Consider the following 19,695-nt stretch of genomic DNA (forward strand, 5'->3'; position numbering starts at 1 on the left):
GGGCTCTAAGGTGGACACTCTTTACTTCATGCATGCAGGTGTTTGTCACCATGCTAATGTAAATGCAACCGAGCTGCCGGAAATCTCTATGTGGCATAGCCGGTTGGGACACATGAGTGTCAAAGGAATGGAGCAATTATCTCGTTTTGGTTACTTGCCTTCTCTAAAGTTCTCAAGTTTTCAGTTTTGTGAGCATTGTATATATGGCAGGCAACTCCAGTGCCCCCACAAGAAAGCTCTTGGACAGAAAGATGCTCAGTTAGAGCTTGTGCATACAGATGTATGTGAGATGCCTCAGCTTTCTTTGGGAGGGGCAGAATACTTTGTGTCTTTTATTGATGATGCCACATGCAAGGTGTGGGTTTATCCTCTTCGTTTGAAGAGTGATACATTTTCAGTGTTTCAGAAGTTTGTTGCTCATGTTGAGAATCAAACTGGCAAAACACTGAAGGCTTTGCGTTCCGACAATGGTGGAGAGTATATGTCCAAACAGTTTCAAGACTTTTGTGATGCTAAAGGCATCAAGAGGGAGCTCTCTACTCCTTATGATCCTCCACAAAACGGGACAGCAGAGAGGATGAACAGGACCATTCAGGAGAAGGTCCGTTCTATGTTGTCACATGCTGCGTTACCTCATGGTTTTTGGGCTGAAGCTGTTATGACAGCCGTTCATCTTGTAAACAGGTCACCTAACACGAGGCTTGGTGGGAAAGTGCCAGAGGAAGTATGGACAGGGAAGCCTCCGTCCTACAAGCACTTGAGAGTGTTTGGTTGTGTTGCGTACGTGTACATACGCAGGGAAATACGCACCAAACTTGATCCTAAGTCTCACAAATGCATATTCCTAGGATATGGTGACAGAGGTGAAATGGGGTATAGACTTTGGGATCCAGTGAATAGAAAGATAATACGCAGTAATGATGTCATTTTTGATGAAACATGCATGTATAAGGAGCCTGGCAGAGTCATCTTTGATGATGATGGACATCATGGACAACAATCAAGGGCTGTAAATCAGCCATTACAGCAGCAAAACCAGCCCTTAAATGGTGCTGAAAATGGTCCAAATGGACAGCCAGAGATGGCAGAAGATATCCCTATGGATATTCCACAGTTAGAGGAGATACCGGGCATGATATTTCAACCTTATGGCATGGAACAGGAGCCACCAATAGGTGATATGCAGGCTGGACAGCAACCTGCAAATGATGGTCATTGGGTACGGAGGTCCACAAGACCCTCCAGAGCCCCTGACAGGTTTGTTCCAGGGGTTGACTACTTGATGCTCACTGACTGTGGGGAGCCCTCATGCTATAAGGAGGCTTTACAGAGGGCAGACAAGGCTCTATGGAGCGTGCTATGAAGTCAGAGATGGATTCTTTGCACAAAAATGGAACATGGAAGTTGGTGCATTTGCCTACAGGCAAGAAGGTTTTGCCATGCAAGTGGGTTTACAGGCTCAAAGTTGCACCAGATGTAAAGCCAAGATACAAAGCCAGGTTAGTGGCTAAGGGCTTCAAGCAGGAATATGGTGTGGACTTTGATGAGATCTTCTCTCCAGTGGTCAAAATGACCACACTTAGAGCTGTATTAGCTTTGGTTGCTCATGATGATCTGGATTTGATTCAGATGGATGTGAAGACTGCTTTTCTTCACGGTGATCTCCATGAGGAGATATATATGCAACAGCCAGAGGGTTATGCAGTGAATGGAAAGGAGAAGCTTGTATGCAAGTTGAAAAAGAGTCTTTATGGGCTCAAACAGGCACCAAGGGAATGGTATCATAAATTTGATACATTCATGAAATCCCAAGATTTCAGGAGAAGTGACATAGATCACTACTTATACACCAAGAAAGCTTTGGATGGCAGTCTATTGATCCTCATCTTGTATGTTGATGATATGTTGATTGCCGGGAAATCTCGTAAAGAGATGGATGCCTTGAAGAAGAGGCTGCATCAGACCTTTGATATGAAGGATTTGGGTGATGCAAATCACATTTTGGGTATGCGGATACTTCGGGATAGAAATCAGCATGTGTTGTATTTGTCTCAGAAGGAATACATTGGCAAAGTTTTGCAGAGGTTCAATATGGATGGGGGGAAGAAGACTAGTACTCCTTTGCCTCCATATGTGAAACTTAGTGCTATGGACAGCCCACAGTCGGATAGTGACAGGGCTGATATGGCCAAGATTCCGTATGCTTCAGCTTGTGGCAGTCTCATGTATGCCATGGTTGCTACTAGGCCGGACATTGCATTTGCAGTGGGAGTGGTTTCTAGATACATGGCCAAACTTGGCAAGAAGCATTGGGAAGCAGTGAAAGGTGTCATGAGATACCCGAAGGGCACACAGGATATGTGCATATGCTTTGGCAAACAGGATGCATTAGTGCATGGTTACACGGATTCGGATTATGCCGGTCATCCAGATAACCGGAAGTCTACTATACCGGTTATGTGTTTACATTCACAGGAGGTGCTGTGTCATGGATATCCAGGATGCAGAAGTGCACTACCTTATCTACTACAGAGGCCGAGTATATTGCAGCCACAGAGGCTTGCAAGGAGGCATTATGGCTATCTCGGTTAGTGGTTGATTTGGGTTATACAGGGGATATTCCATTGTTGCATTGTGACAGTCAGAGTGCCATCCAGTTGGCAAAGAACCCTGTCTTTCATGCAAAGACGAAGCATGTGGATGTGAAGTATCACTTAGGTGATAGAGAACAAGCAAATTCAGCTTGTTAAGATTCATACGGATGACAACCCGGCTGATCTGTTGACAAAGAGTTTGCCTCCGGAGCGGTTTGCTCATTGCAGACACTTGATGGGCATTGGATAAGGCCAGTTTCAGCCTTGATATGGCCTTGTATATTATCATGTACATGCTGATTTTTCTTTTCCTTTACTTGAGGGCACTTTGCCTTTAAGTGGGAGGTTGTTGGGGTAAAGGCATTATGCCCACCCTTGTAGTGTGTACAAGCCCATAAGTTATAGTACATAGTACACTTAGTACTTTTAATGTACTAAGTGCACTATGTGTACTAGTGCAAATATACATGTGTGATAGGGGAGTCACACACTCATTCTCTTGAGTTGACTTATCCCCACATATGTCTCTCTCTCTCTCTCTCTCCCTTCTTCTCTGTGTATGTCTCCCACATGAAACTGAAACCCTAATTCTTCTTCCATCAGAAATCGAGATCGGTCCCGACAAGACCGTCGCAGCAATGATCGGCGCAACTTCAAGCAAGAAACCTCTTTAGAACAGCAAACCTCTTCATCGACTGCCACTTCATCCCAACCTAGTCGTCCAGGTCTTTGTACAATTTGTTCTGGCGATCACCGGTGGTATGAATGTCCTCAGCGCCCTAAACCCTCCAACACTCGGCGCAATTCTCAGGTGGACAGTTACCACCATGCTGATCATGACCTGCCTCCTGTGAAAGACAAAGACAAACAAACAGCTTGCTCTATTCGAGTTTCTGAAGTTGTCAGTACCCTGATGCTTAATGGCCAAAGTACCAACCCTGTTGCGGTGAATCTTTCCAAGCAGGTCCTTAGTCTTTTGGGTTTCATTGGCGACCATCCCATCAATGTGTTGGTGGACAGTGGCTGTTCCACTAATTTGGTGGACACTTCTTTGGTTCGCAAGCTTCGCCTGCAGACCCGACATTTTGTGGATGCTTTGCAAGTAGAGCTTGCTGATGGTTCCTTCCTTAATTGTAACAAAAAGGTGCAAAAGCTTCAGTTTTCCAGATTCAAGATTACCAAGATTACCTTAATTTTTCAGTGATGCCGTTGTCACATTATGACATGATATTGGGACAATCTTGGCTGTATCGATATGATCCAGTGATCAGCTTTCGTTCTCATTCGATCCAGTTATACCATGATGGTCGAGAGCTGGAACATCGTGGCCTTTTCAGTGCCAAACCCATCACTGTTGTTTCTGCTCTGCAAGTCAAGCGGCTCGTTGGCAAACATGACTGTACAACAGCCTTGGTCATGTTACGGGAGATTGAAGCAGAAACTAGTGAGCAATCTCAAGCCTTGTCATCAACAACTGCTTACTTGGAGCAACCCTTCTTCAAGCCTTTTGAGGATCTGTTTCCGAATGATCTTCCGACGACATTGTCTCCTCGTCGCCCTGTGGATCACTTGATTGATCTTGTCCCAGGTCAACCTCCTCCAACCCGAGCTCCATACCGTGTTTCTTACTCTGAATCTCAGGAGATACAAAGGCAATCACAGGAGTTGCTGGAAAAAGGTCAGATCCGTCCCAGCAAAAGTCCATTCGGAGCTCCGGTTTTGCTTGTCAAAAAGAAGGATGGATCAATGCGGCTTTGCATTGATTACGGTGCTCTCAACAAGCTGACAATCAAGAACAAATTCCCTTTGCCTCGTATCGATGAGTTGTTCGACCAGCTGCTTGGTGCAAAGGTGTTTTCCAAGATTGATTTGACGGCTATCATCAAATTCGTATCCGTAATGGTGATGAATACAAGACAGCCTTTCGGACAAAATATGGCCATTATGAATTCTTGGTCATACCTTTTGGGTTAACCAATGTCCCCCGGTCACTTTCATGACCCCGATGAATGAAATTTTTGGGCCGTACCTAGACAAGTTTGTGATCGTTTATCTCGATGATATTCTAGTTTTTAGCCGATCTTTGGTCGATCACAAAGAGCATTTACAGATTGTCTTTGAAGTAGTACGCACCAATGTGCTGTACATCAACAAGAAGAAGAGCGAATTTTTCAAGAACCATGTGGAATATCTTGGTCACATCATTTTTGCTAATGGGATTGTAGTAGATCCTAAGAAGATTCAAGCGATTGTAGATTGGCCTTTGCCTCTCACCATTTCAGATGTTCGATTTTTTTGGGACTTGCTTACTTTTATCACAAGGTGCATAGGTTTTCAGAGATTGCTGCCCCTTTGACAGAATTGACAAAGTTGGACAAACTTAAGTGGTCTTCTGAAGCTAAACAATCCTTCAATGATCTCAAGCATGCCTTGACGACAACCCCAGTCTTGGCCATTGCAGATCCCACCCAGCCCTTTGATGTAATGACCGATGCCTCATATCGTGCTTCTGGTGGAGTTTTGATGCAGAATGATCGTGTCATTGCTTTTGACAGCAGGAAGTTTTCAGCCATTCAAAGTAGGTATCACATGTATGATAAGGAGTTTTTGGCAATTATGCATGCTTATTATCGGACTTGGAGACATTATCTTCTTGGAGCAGATTCAGTTGTACGTACAGATCATCAATCTCTGACGTACATTTTCACTCGGCCTCCTGTAATGAACTCTCGACAAGGTCGATGGGTTGAATTCTTGGCTAATTTCCACATGACTATCCAGTATGTTCCTGGTCTTCAGAATGTGGTTGCAGATGCTTTGAGCCGCATGCCTCGAGCCACTAATTTTGCCATCACAGATGTGCAAATGGAAATCCCTGTTTCAAGAATGAGTATTTGACTGATAGAGATTTTGGAGATGCGTTCCGTGCTCTCAAATCTTCTAATCCCAGTCCTGCAGAAATGAACATGTTTGCAGCCTACACCATCGTAGATGAATTGCTGTTCTTTTCTGATCGCATTTGTGTGCCTCACAATACTTCATTGCGGAAGATTCTCATTCAAGAGCATCATGAAGTTCCTTATGCTGCTCATCCGGGTATCAACAAGACATATCGGCTTTTGTCTGTTACATACTTCTAGCCTCAGATGCAGCAAGATGTTATCAAATTTGTCAAAGCTTGTCATTCGTGTCAGATAATGAAAGCCTCTCGATAACTTCCTCAAGGTTTACTTCAACCTTTGCCAGTTCTCAATGAGAGATGGGAAAGTATCAATATGGATTTTATCACCACTTTGCCTGGTTCATCCAAAGGCAATGCTCAGATTCTTGTAGTGGTTGATCGATTTTCCAAAATGGCGCATTTCATTCCTTGCAAGAAAGCTGCTTCAGCCCCAGATGTGGCGTCATTGTTCGTGCAACATGTCTTCCAATTGCATGGCTTGCCGAAGACCATCATCTCTGACAGGGATCCCAAGTTCACTGGACATTTTTGGACGTCTTTGTTCAAATCTCTTGGCACGAATTTGTTGTTTAGTTTAGCCTATCATCCTCAAACAGATTGAGAGACTGAAAGAGTCAATCAGATTTTGGAAGAAATGATTCGACATTACATTCAAGCCTGTTTGGCATCGTGGAAAGATCATTTGCCACTCGTGGAATTTGCTTATAATAATTCCCATCATTCAGCAATTGGATTGACTCCATTTCAAGTAGCATATGGGCATACTCCTCTTGTGCCTACAAACTTTGTTTTACAACACAAAGTGGCAATGGTAGATCAGTTGGTTCAGGAGATGCAAGATGTGCTTATGCAAGTTTGAGATAAATTGGTCCATGTGCAACAAAAATATCAAAAACAGGCCAACAAGCATCGTCGACATGCAGATTTTCAAGAAGGAGATTTGGTCTTGTTGTATGTGGCACCGCACCGCTACCAAACAGTGAAGTCAGTTTTTCCAAAGTTGCGACCTCGCTTCTATGGGCCTTTCAAGATTCTTCAGAAAAATTCAGTTGTCAGTTACAAGTTGGAACTTCCACCTTCATGGGGGAAGGTTCATCCGACTTTTCACATTTCTTGGCTCAAACAGTATGTTCAAGGAGATTCGCCTGTTCCAAACTTATCTTCATATGTACCAGAAATTGAAGATGACCATATTATCCTTGTTCCAGAAGTAATTCTTGACATATGACAAAAGAAAACAAGAAGAAAGTTGATTACAGAATTTCTTGTGAAGTGGATGGATTTGGATGAGTCTGATTCCACTTGGCAAACAGATGAAGACATGCAGCAGTACCCTAATCTTCTTCAGGAGTTCTTTGACAAACGGATGTCTATCATTTGACACATGGGTTTTATTTTAAATGGGAGGGAATGTCACGATTGTGTCGTATGTATGTATCAGATTCTCTCTTCATTGCTGATTCCTGTTGCAGATGCAAAGAGTAACCAGCCAAGGGAACCCCTGCCCTCGACTGGTTGCGACTCTTCGCCAAAGGATGTACCTCTTCATCAAATAGCCACATCCCTTCGACGAATGGTTGTATCCCTTGATGAATGGTTGTGCCTCTACATCGAATAGACACATCCCTTAGCCTAAAGTTGTATCCTTTCGTCTATGGTCATGTCCTTTCGTTAAAGGACATGCCTCTTCAAATGTGTCTCTTCATCTCCTATATAAGAGACCTATTGCACTCAGTTTAATCAATTCAATTCAATCTTCTCTCAAGTGTTCTCCTGAAGTCTCTTGTTAAGTACTTAAGTAGTAATTAGTACACAATATGAGGGATTAACACTATTTTCCTCACAGTAGGGTTTTGATATTGTTTATGGTTATTTCCGCTGTGTTTTCGTATCTTTGTTTGGCATCTGAAGTGTTTGTATATTGTTTCGGGTTCTCGTGTGGTTTCAGCTAGCTTTGCATCAATCTGTGTGTTGTGTTAATTGCATTCACATTCAGCTTCATGTCTCTCTATAAATTAGGGCTTACAACATGGGCTGATTATTGTGCTAAACCTTAACCCTAATCAGTACCCTAACCCTAACCCTAACCCCAAGATGACACGTGCATCCAATAAGTGAGGAACATGCATGTCACCTATATGGGCCTCTAATACTGAGTCTTCTATGAAGTCCAAGCAGTACTAGATTCATAAAAGCCATATTTTTAAGAGTAGCCTGTAGGGTGGTGTTTTTTTTGTCAAAATTCTCAGAAATTGAAGTTTGCAGCTCATCAATGGTAGATTTGCGAGAGTTGACCATTGCTCCAGGCAAGGCAGCATGGATGGCATATCTGGTATGTTCTGCTTTTTGAATCAATACGTAATTCTGGGTTTGGAAGGAAACCCCTACTTGATCCACAACCAGAGAATTCATACAGGCATGCCTTGTTTTTTGCAGGACGTGTATTGCCTAGACTCTGACGGGTCACTCCTTGATGCTGCACTGCTTGCCTCCATTGGAGCTTTGGCCCACTGTATGTAAATAGGGTTGGTCGCATGTTTATGGTTAATGCAAATAGGGTTGGTCACGTGTTTTTGGTTAATGCAAATAGGTTTGGTCATTGATTCGACCTAACCTGTCATCTCTTGTTTTCTAGCATTCTTATAACTGAGAATTTGTTAACAAAGTTAGAGCTCAATAGCTTAATAGACATACTCTTTGTAAAAGCTATTTGTCCATTATAATTGGGACAAAAGGCTTGCTTAAATGCGGTAAATAGCCTCTATATATATTGCTAAAAACACAATACACAGTGGTAGCTGCCATGCGGCTGAAGCGTTCAAAGTGAATCGTGCTGATTGTCAGTGTTCAACTCTGCCATTTGTCTTCAGGCTGCACAGTCTTCCAGAGTCGGTTTTCAGCACCGGTTGGTGTTAAATAAAAATCTCCATTAATTCCTTTACACTAGGAATTACACTTTCCTCATTTAATTAATTGAATTCCAATATGGTGGAAATTCCTGTTTCATCTCAATCTCACACACACACACACACACACACACACACACATATATATATATATATATAGAGAGAGAGAGAGAGAGAGAGAGTTGTATCAATGTCTTCAAAAGGCCAAAATGACCTATGAGACCAAAAGGTTACATTAGATCCATGAGGTATATCATCTTGGGTACAAAATAGTAATAAAGAAAGATAACAAAAATCTAGAACTGATCTAGGTACATGAGCAAAGAGCTCTCATATCACCCTAATACATCCCTCATGGGCCGTTGTGACATGGTGCTCAAGGTGGTAAAACTGAGCTGGCGCGAGAAAGTCTTGCGATCATGGGAGATGATGGCCTAGATCCTCTTGTGGTGGCGTGGCCGTGGGCGAGGGCCATGGGGTCTAGGGCGTTGAGCTCTGCATAACTCAGTGGCTTTGTCGAGTGTCACACCTCTCGGTCGAGCTCCTGCGCTAGCCTGTGGTCTGGGTATGATGGATGGATCGGTGCTGGTATGGAAGAAGTCGGCGAGAGCTCTCTGTGCTGGTCCTCAAGCAAGTACAGCTGATCTGGATCTCACTAAGGGCTCCTTGTGTCTACAGAGCTATAGAAGAAAAAGTCCCAGGCATCTCTTATCCGGGAAGTCCATGATCGTGGAAAGTGGTCTGAACCCAGCTTGGAAGAGGCAGTGGAACCTCCCCCGAATCTCATAGTATAGAGAGAGAGAGAGAGAGAAAAGAAAGAAAGAAAGAAAGAAAGAAAGATATATTAAGCGTCTACTAAAGACCCAATGGGCCTATGAGACCAAAGTGATACAATAATGTCCGTGGCATATCTCATCATGGAATGGAAAATAAAACATGAGGTTATAAATTGTACTTTCTTATAAGGTGAATTTGGGCATGTTCTTAATGATGTATTAGCGGACATGCAAATTTCACATTGTGAAGTTTTTGCAGCCAGTTGATATTATGTTAATTCTTTCTATCTGTAGTGGTGCATATGCCCTATCAACTACCTTGTTGTTGTAATAATTCTTTCTATTTGTTATGATCCTTAGTGCTAGGCTTCATTATGGCTGAGTCTGCCTTGTATCTCCGGAGCTCTGATAGAAACTTAGTACACAGACCTTTGTATAAATGTATGCTCTTATGTGTGTGTGTGTGCGTGTGTACGTGGTGTGTGTGTGTGTGTGTGTGTGTGTGTGGGAGCATATATTAATACCAAGTTCTACACCCACTATTGGGCACTGATGACGTTAGTGGGGATGCCGTAGTATCTAGTCTATACTATGTATGATGGAGTTGATGGTTTATTTTCTTGTGGATGACTACCATGAGGTTATAAATTGCACTTTCTTATAAGGTGAATTTGGGCATGTTCTTGGATTCATCTAGGTATATGTCTTTAAAAAAAACTATAAGAATTAGTAAGTATGTTTGACCATGTTGCCTTAGAGGGTGAGCATGGGGCTTCTAACTAAGGAAAGCGTGTAAACAGGAAAGGGGTTAGGGTATATGCAACCTCTGAGATGTATAATCGAATACTAAAAATAAACAAAATTGACCAAAGAGAGAAAAAGATGGGAGAGAGAGCTTATATTTTGGTCCAAAAGGGGGACTATCCCAACTTGCCTATTTGCTCTTGTAGGCACTACCCACTCAGCTTGTAATAGGAGGTCTATCTTTTGGTTTACAGGCTGATTGTCAAATGAGAGCTAGTAGCTTAAGCAAGCTGAGGGCCTGCAACTTGCAAGCTTTGCTCAGAAAGAGGGTTATCATAGAGGAATGAAGTGCTTCGGCGAGAAGGAGAGACTTTTGGGAGCAGCAAGAGAAATTTATATATGCCTCTATCAAATTCAGATGTGTGTGTGTGTGTGTACATATATATGTATGCGTGTATATATATGTGTGTATGTATGCATGCATGTATGTATGTGTGTGTGTGTGTGTGTGTGTGTGTGAGAGAGAGAGAGAGAGAGAGAGAGAGAGAGAGATGAAATGAAATGAAATCTCTTCGAAAGGCCAAAATGACCTATGAGACCAAAAGTTACAAATAATCTGGTCAGATGAAGTACAAATGTCAGTGGTGTGTAACAGAGAAAAGTGAGAAAAGATCTAAAGATCTAGAGATCTAGAGATCAAGAGTAACATGGGAAAATGGGAAACAAGGGAAACTTGGGAAGCTACTAAGAGGGGACGAAAGTGTCCACACAAAGATATCTCTGGGTACGTGAGGCTCATGAATGTGTGAGGGTATAGATGGGCCCTCAGTGGATGAAATCCCTCATAGGTCGTTGAAGCATGAAGACAAGCTCCTCCGTCGGGGTGAACTGCCTGGCATCCCATATATGCTAAAAAGGGTTGGTCGCTAAGGAATCATAAGACTAAGTTCTCACTCGCTTGTCTCCATCTCCCCACATTTTATGTGGATGGAGGGGACACGAGGTGGGGGGAGCCCGTGCTAGTGGGCATTGCTAATCACTGTTGTGACTTCTTGAGTCTTGTGCATGTGTGCTTTGTCCATCTGACCCAATAGTCTTTCCCAGGGTTCCCTGCATCCACTTGAAGACTTTTGTTGCGAAGGATCGCGATAGATTGAAGATTTCAACACTCCATACGCTTCCATTGCAAAGACTTGCGCCAAAATAGACTCTACTGGCAATTGGTAAGCTTTAATGCTCAATTATGGAAGCAAGTAACATGAGGGAGGAGCAAGACTCCATGTTTACATACCCTGTGTAGTATTCTCTTGTCCTACGTGCTCTCTTGTAGATTGTTTCTACCATGTGTGGGTGGAACAATAGAGAGCAAGATGGTAAGGAACATGGACACTTGAGAGGGTAATGTGAGTTGAAAGATCTTCATCGACAACCATATTGTTTGCAATACTATATTCATATGCATTGGTATGGAAATTTGGTTCGAAATGTCAATGACACTATGTACTCCATTTTCCTAAGATTAATATGCACTATTTGAAGGAGGGGCGGCCGTTTTGGTTCATTGTGTGTCTCTTGTTAATTCAGCAAATTACATCCTGTATTGTGCTTGTTGTCCATAAAATCTCATTGTATTTAAGTGTATTGATTAGCATTGTGTTCAACCAAACATTCCGCATTGATTGGTGGAATTACACCCTCCTTATGTGATGTGTGACCGTACTCCTTTGTGGGTCTTGACAAGCATGACCTCGGTTTTGTGTGCTGACTTGCAGCCCACTGTTTTGATAGAAAAGATCCAATATATGCATTATCATCTATGTGTCCTCTTGGGTTGTGATATGCTGAAGCTATGGGTAGTCTTCTTTCAGTCCTAAATACTGCATATGAACACTTGATGCAAGAACAATCAGCATAGAGAGAGAGAGAGAGAGAGAGAGAGAGAGAGAGAGAGATGGCTGTGTATTCAGTATATTCATATAGTATAAAAAAGGTACATGTTTTGTGGCCTTTGGCCTACCCAAAAAGGATCAGCAAAAGCCTAATCTAGACTTGCCCCACCTTGGGGGGGAAGACGAATGTACTAAAACTTGGCCTTGCCTTTTTATAGCCTTGGAACACATTTGACCTGGTCGACTGCCGGTCGGCTAGGTCCTTCGGACAAACAAATGCTAAAAGCTGCGGACCACAAGTATGCGATTCCTCACACCTGGCCGACATGATACTTGTCCACTTGGATCTGTTCTGATGTCTGCCAAGACCCTAATCATGTCCACAATTTGTGTTTATCTGTTGTCCATCAAGGATCAGCCTGGGATTAAGCATGTCTATGTGCATGCACCATGACATCCCCTTTTGCTAAACTTGATGAGGAGATTCCAACCTTTGACCCTGGATGACTGTCATCATCCCTTGTCTCCACATATGGTCTCCCATACTTGTCATCCTCCCCTTCTTGTTGGCAACCTTTTCACTAGGTCTTTGAATCAACTCCAAATATGATGGAGAGATCTGTGGTGTCATGTGGCTAATCTTCGGTATGAACAACATAATCCCTGATTAAGATAATCAGTTAGGATAGTGTTTAGGTCATCTATAGCAATAGAATCATCATCAGTAGCAGCATTATCATCAGCTTCAGCACCATCATCATCATCATTAGCAACATCCACATCGTCAACACCAGCATTATCATCAGCATCTATACCATTGGAGGGCATGAGGACCTAGTCGGCAACCCCCAAACCTCAATCGGCAGCCAGTAGGGGTTCTAGGTATCAAGTTGCCATGTGCCAGAGAGTAGGCCAAATGGATGGGCAATCAATAAAGGCAGCACAGCATGAATACAATATTTTAAGGTTTATTTTTGTCCATGAATTGGCCGATAGCAAGGCTATAGGCTGACGAGCTCCTTTGAATATATATATATATATATATATATATATATGCATGAGGTCATCATTCATTGAATTAGAAGTCAGTAGAAGTCATGTAAAAAGGAGCTAGAGGTCACCCGTAGGGGCTGACCAAGGGCCCAAGCCATGTACACCATCATCAATAACCTTTTTCTACCATATAAATAATAGAAAAACCTTGACACCAATCTTTCTCTCTTCTTCTCTCTCCTCTATCTTAATCATGTTTAAATCAACATCTTGTTCTTAACCACGCTTAGGACTGTGGATGAGTACAACAAGGTTTCCATGCATGCAACATTGGTATGAGAGCATTCAGGCTTAGGCCACTAAGCAAAGTCCTAAGGAAGGTGCACAGTTTCAACAGAAGAATGTTGCAGGGCAGTAGATGAAGCATTCCCTGAGGGTCTATACGCGTAACCAGTACACCATTAAGCTCTCAGATCAGTTGCAAAGGCCTAGCAATAGACACGATCAGTTCTAGCAAGTGACTTGCTGCTATGTTAAGGGTAAGGGAAAAGGAGGCATGGGGACAACAGTGGAACAAATGCTCAGTTCTTCAGCAAGGCTTGGAAGTGGAGATCATGAGTGAAGGTGTTCAAACAAAAATATCAATTAAAGTCAAAGTCAGTTAAAGTAGCAAGTCAAAGTCGAAGTCAGTAATAAGTCAAAGTCAGTAGTCCAAGGAGGAGGGATGACAGAGGTCCACCCTATCATCAAGTTTAGCAGAGGGAATGTACGACATGAACAACATAATTCTTAGATATGATTATGATATCTGGACTTATGGCACTGTTTGTCTCGTCCATTTATTTTGGGACATGATTATGGTATCTCGACTTATGGGAGTGTTTTGTGTGGCCCATTTATTTGGGACGGATTCTTTCAGTCATATTGAATATTTGAGACTGTCTAGTCTCATCCACTTGATGGGACGTGATTATATCTTGATATATGGTTTGAAGCTTTAAAGTTGAGGACAATTTGTAATAAGAAGCTAGTGGGAATGTCACCATATTGGGCATCTCCAGAATTCATGTGTATGGAAGGGCTTTGGAGCCCAAAAGATCAAGAATGTACAAGCTTTGAGAATGGGAGATTATCTAGTACAGAGGACCAAGTGTTCGTGGCATGGACCATGCACTATAGAAATGGGTTTTGGAGTTCAAGTGTCAAGTGGAAAGTATGTACGGCGAACTCTTGAGGATTGGGGGAGATTGAGCAATGAAACAGGTTTCTACATGGTGCTTACATGTATTTCTCATGTGGTGGAACACAAAGAGATCATCTTCTAAATTTTAGGAAAATTTGCTATTTTTGGCAATCTTCGATGGAATTTTTGTTCACGTCATTACCTTCGGAATTCCTCACAGATTGAGTATTGCCAAAGCGCCGATGTGAAATTAGCTATCATTTGGGATATTTTTAGAGCAGAAGATTGTGGAATTTTTGGCCTTTGGATTTGGGACATGTGGTAGATAAGAGGATAAAAGTGAGACGAGTGTCCTCACACTTGTCAATTCAACTCTACACATGGCATTGTGGCATTTTCTTGCTTATTTGAACATGAGAGAGTTATCTCTTGGGCGAGTTTGAGCTTCAAGCAAGTTTTTGGAGGCTGATTAGCCATGACACAGGCGTGCACGTGACAATATAGGACTAAGGGGAAGCTGGTCGGCCAAGAGAAAGGGCTGTCGGCCTGTCATTTCTCCACGACCTGATGACATCAGCATTAAATGCTGTTTCGATCACAAGTGTGGCCTTGATGCTGTCCATGCTACCAACTAGCTGCCCATACTGCTACTGACTGCTCCAAAGACCATGACCTAGCTTTGCTAATGCCAGATGCTGTCCTAAACAGGGATTTACTGTAGATATGCTGAGATTATGCTATGTCCACTGCTGTGCAGGTGACAATGATAAAACATTTTCAATCATTGCATTGGCACTTAGTGATAATTACTCATATCTTTGACCTAGAATCATGTTTAGAGGCATTCCAAAATTGCACTGAAGGTAAGAGTTCTTTAAACTTAAGATATTCTATAGCTCATTTGCCATCCATGTCAATCACATAAAGAGTCTCATAACTCAACTCACACCGATTGGAGCACCAGTCTTTGATGATGATGCAATGACAATTCTCTTGAAGAGCATGCCAGATGAGGAGTATGGCCATATTGTCACTACTCTTAAAAAGCTTCCGGGTCCAACCTTGCAAGTAGTGATCACTTCACTTCAAGAAGAAGAATGGAAGTTCAAAACAAAGCAAGAAGGTGGAGACTACAGCATGACTTACTACCCCAAAGAAGGTGGAGACTACAGCATGGCTTTTACTACCCCAAGCAAAACTCCACCAACAAAGGGTGACGGGTCCTACAAGGGTCCACTTAAAGCAAAGGGTAAGATGAAGTGCGACTATTCTGGTAGAACCAACCATGTGGAGAAAGGCTGCTATTTCAAGAAGAAAGCCAACTTTGCAGATGATAAAGGAGAAGGTGAGCACAGACTTTGGCTCAGCAGAAGAGGCTAACTTGGTCCATGATGCGTGGGCATTGTAATCATCAAAGGCCAAAAGGCATTCTCCACGTCCTTATCTTGTAAAAACATCACCCAAAGCAAAATGATGAAAATCTATGTAAAAGTAGAATAGGTTAAATCCATGCTAGAGGGATGGATATCACTTGAGGGAAAGCTTGTCAAGAAAATCAAGTAATATCCACCTTAGGAGTCGTCTTAAAGAGAAAGAGGTAAAGTCCAAAAGCTTAGTGTAACTCAAGCAATGTAAAAGCCACTTTAAAAGCTAGGAGCCTTGGAATCTATCCTTGGTAAAGGAACCTCTACAAATGCAAGTGGGAAGAGAAGATGCTTAACATTTAATGTAGCCATACTATTGTACAACAAGCCAAGCTAGCCTACAATCAAGAGAGAATGTAGGAGAGAAATCATTTGGCTCCTTGTGCTTTGTACTTTGCCTATATAAGAGGCACCAAATCATGAATAAAGAGTTGAAGCGTGCTATCTAGAAAACACGTGTGCATTAAGAGTGTCATTATCTTCTAATCATCATCATTAGCACTAATCAGTTCATCTAATGATGCCCACATTATGTTCTGATCCACCCTAATCACTCCTTTAGCTTCATGATTAGCTCTCTCATCTATTCCATTCTCACGTCATCAGCATATAGCAGTTGTAGCACCAATTTCGGGGCTGTGTATGCTTGTACAATCTCCTTGAGTTCATCAATGCAAAGCCCAAAAAGTGGGGGGGTGAGTGGGCAGCCTTGTTTTACCCCAATGTTACTGTCAAAAGACTCGGAGAGGTGTTCCCCTATCCGGACTAGGGCATCGGCATTCTCAGAAACTTTGGCAACTTCATGCATGTACTCTGGGGAGATTCCAAGATTGTGCATTTTCTGCCAGAGAGTAAGTATTGGAAGTTTGGAACTGTGTCAAATGCCTCTCTTAAATCAATAAAACAGCAAGTCAGACCTCCTCATAGGCGGCTTTCTTCCATGAGGACTTGGAGGGTTACAAGATGGTCCACTGTACTGTGCATTCGATGGAATCATGCATGGCCCTTGGCTCTTTTTCCATTCATCTCTGCCATAGGCTGATTTTCTCCTCCATAGCAGTCCCAAAGAGCTTTGCCATTGTTGAGCTCACCATGATTGTACGGTAGTTTACCAAGCTTATCTTTTTGTCCTTGTCGTGAAAACCTTCTTGTAAATCTTGGTTAAACATGTCGCACAGCCACTTAGAAGCTTCTTTCCCTGCCCATTTAAGTAATTTAACTTGTAGAGATTGGAAATCAGCTACCTTGACATTTTCCATTTTTTTGAGCCCTTGTGTGATGTCTTCTAGTTTGAGGGACAAGTGAGGATCCCTCAACTCGTTATATCGTGAGGCATTTTCTCTGCTTTTTCTTGCTCCTATAGGCCTTCACCATGGCTGGACATTTTCTCCATGCTGATTTTCCTGTGCTATCGTTTTCCAGCATTTTATTGTCTTTCCAGAAACCTTTGGGACAGCGTGCAATCTGGTTGCTCTCGTGCTCTCACCTTGTCAACTCAATAGTTTTTCCTTTTCTTGTGTATCAAAGTCCTTCTGACGTAATCAGCTGCTCTTGCCTCTTCAGCATCGATGTCTATGATGACACTCTTTCTTGTCTCATTGCATTCCTGGTCATACCATTTTGTTGCAAGGGAATGAGCAGTCACGTCTTACCGAAGCAATTTTTTGCACTTTGTGGCGAGTCTGAGTTTGTAGCATTGTCTCTACTAGTTGTGAAAAGTGCAGGGCTTTACCAGCATTGAGTCTATATCTTGGTAGCTTTGACCCTTTTGGTGGCTGCATTTGGAGATCAGCCATTGAGAGAGAGAGGGGGGGGAGACAGAGAGAGATTCTGACAATCTTTTCATGCTTGTTGACAGTAAAAATACCAGATGTTGCTGTCAATGATGATGGTAAAGTATTTCCAGCATTTACACAGGAAACAGAAGAAGGGAGTGGGAGTTTGAAAAGGGTGCAAGGTAGGCGCTTGAAACTGGGGAAAGTCCCCATGGCCTTAACTTGTGCGCTACACTCCAAATATATACTTCCCGACCCAACAGCAGAAGAAGAGGCCATATTGAAGACCACTATCACTGTGGTAACTGACTTCTCTGGACAACTGATTTCATTTCACAAGCCTGGTGGTGAGGTTTTGGCCAGTACTTCAACTGTACAGGTACATCTCTGTATTTACTTGCATGGACACACATGCACACTCACACATGTCCACGCATGCACCTTCATGCACAGGCGGCATGCAGTGTGGAGTTATGTCTCTAGTTGTGTTTCAAACACCGCTGTCTTCTTTGACTACTCTTGTTGCAGCTTGTAATGGGATGTGAGGTTCATCATAATTTGTGTGAACAGGATTGTATTGCTTTGGCAAGATACAGAGGTAAAGAGATGCAGAAAATCTTTGAGGAAGCAGTTTTGACAGAACCGGAGGGGACTGCTATGGAAGCTGACTGATCAGTCTAGCAACTTGTCTATAGATCATGAGTGGCTTTGACAAGATGCAGATGTAAAGAGTTTCCAAAGTTCAGTGTTGACACATACACCTGGTTCTGGAAGTCGATGGATTCGTGTGCTGGTGTATGCAACTTGTCTCCATGATGGTGTTTTTGCCTCTGGGCTCTTCTTTAACCTGAGGCCCTCTTCTTTAGTCTCTCTGCAAATTGCTTTAATGATATGGCAGATTACTTTGAGGCCTGTCAAGGGCTCATAGACAGGGACAACAGTTTTTTTATAAAAATAGGAAGTACTCGTGGTCCCGTGTTAAGACAAGCATGAGTGCATTATGTCAGAATTTGGCTTTACAGAGAGCACAGCTTTCATCATTTTGCTTTTGCTGTAAGGTTTCGTTTGCTGTGCATTTGGATGATTCCAGAGTCCATCGTTACACTGAACTTGGCGTTTGGAACTGCAGGGGAAGGGTACGTCTATCTGGGGGTTGGGTAGGTTTTACTGCCATTGGTGTGAAGTTTCTTGCACTTGTACGCCATTTTGCTTAATCACATGGCCTTACATTCAGCATCATACCATCCGTTTCAAGGGCTGGTGCTTTTCTGGGGCTTTCTAGGGGTATTCAAATATTAGAGGGAACTTCTGGAGTGTTTGTACTTGTTACATAAAGCAACATTAAAGAGTGTCCTTCTAATCTCTTCTTCTCCACCTATGCCATCACCATCTTTAAATAAACTTGATTAAGGATAATGATTAACTTTACACCGACAAGTTCCGGTACACTGATAAGTTCCCCCCCACATTGGGATGGTTATTTTCACTGGATCCAATTAAGGCATACTTGCTGCTTAAACTCTCAATACAATCATATCATCTTTTGGGCTATTACAGTCTTCAGAAAGTTTTATATACTTTTGTTTCAACAAGAGATTGAAAGCAGTTCATTGGCAGAAAATCGAGAAGTGCATTGGGCTTTTCTTCTTAATGAAGGGTACTGCTTTTGGCTTTGCCTTCATAAAAGAAAATGTATAGAAAATTAAATGAAATTGATTTAACATTTGGCCCTTACTTTTGCTACACATGTACATGTTTGCACGGTTGCATGCACATACACACATTTCATTTGAATTTGGAGGGATGCTGGCTGAATGTACTTCTAACAAAATTGGAACATTGGTTAAAACGCATGCATATAAGGGTTGATGCCCCTTGTTTATGATGGAATTAAACCCTTTTGAATTTGCACTAACATGGTGAGATTCAGGCACAATTCTGTTAAGCTTCTTGCTACAAAACTTCCACCGACAATCATAGACGAGTACTTGCATATGTTTAGCTAATCTCTGGTTAAACTTGTAACAATTACAAGCAAAAATGTTCAGGTTTGTAACTATAGTTACTGCAGCTATACTCCTCATCTTGGGAGAGGGTACTTCTGTGCTAATTATGGGCTTTTGAACCTATTATGGTCTTTTGATTCTCAGAGACTCTGTAGTTGGCCCTAATTAATCCTAATTTTACTCCTTGGCTCTCTCTATTCACCTTCCCCCTCTCTCTTTGTTTTTATTATTTAATTATACATTAATCTAGTTATTATTATTTAACTATACATTAATCTACTCCAGCTACCATCCTCGAGCTACCACGTGGATTATTTAATTATATACATCAATTTTTTGTCTCGTGTCTGTTGTGCATCCCTTCTATTACACAGATATGCGTGCTCTCTGTCCGATCTCTCAGAACAGTAAAGAGGCATACTTCTACAATATACCCTACGTTG

The 19,695-nt window shown here is 42.3% G+C and overlaps 1 protein-coding gene across 1 annotated transcript in view; it reads left to right on the forward strand.

Moving 5' to 3' along the window:
• The window catches only part of LOC147621858 (3'-5'-exoribonuclease family protein), a 47,496-nt gene extending 29,014 nt beyond the window's left edge, over positions 1 to 18,482 (forward strand). The window contains exons 5-8 of the mRNA XM_086822880.1: positions 7,822 to 7,888; positions 7,993 to 8,068; positions 17,330 to 17,625; positions 17,817 to 18,482. Of these exons, the coding sequence (XP_086679006.1) occupies positions 7,822 to 7,888; positions 7,993 to 8,068; positions 17,330 to 17,625; positions 17,817 to 17,918 (541 nt within the window). The 3' untranslated portion in view covers positions 17,919 to 18,482. The remainder of the gene's footprint in view (positions 1 to 7,821; positions 7,889 to 7,992; positions 8,069 to 17,329; positions 17,626 to 17,816) is intronic.
• The last annotated feature ends 1,213 nt before the right edge of the window (positions 18,483 to 19,695 follow it).

This window comes from Cibotium barometz, chromosome 29 (assembly GCF_041138505.1).
Source record: "Cibotium barometz isolate CiBa-2024 chromosome 29, ASM4113850v1, whole genome shotgun sequence".
Classification (NCBI taxonomy): Eukaryota; Viridiplantae; Streptophyta; class Polypodiopsida; order Cyatheales; family Cibotiaceae; genus Cibotium; species Cibotium barometz.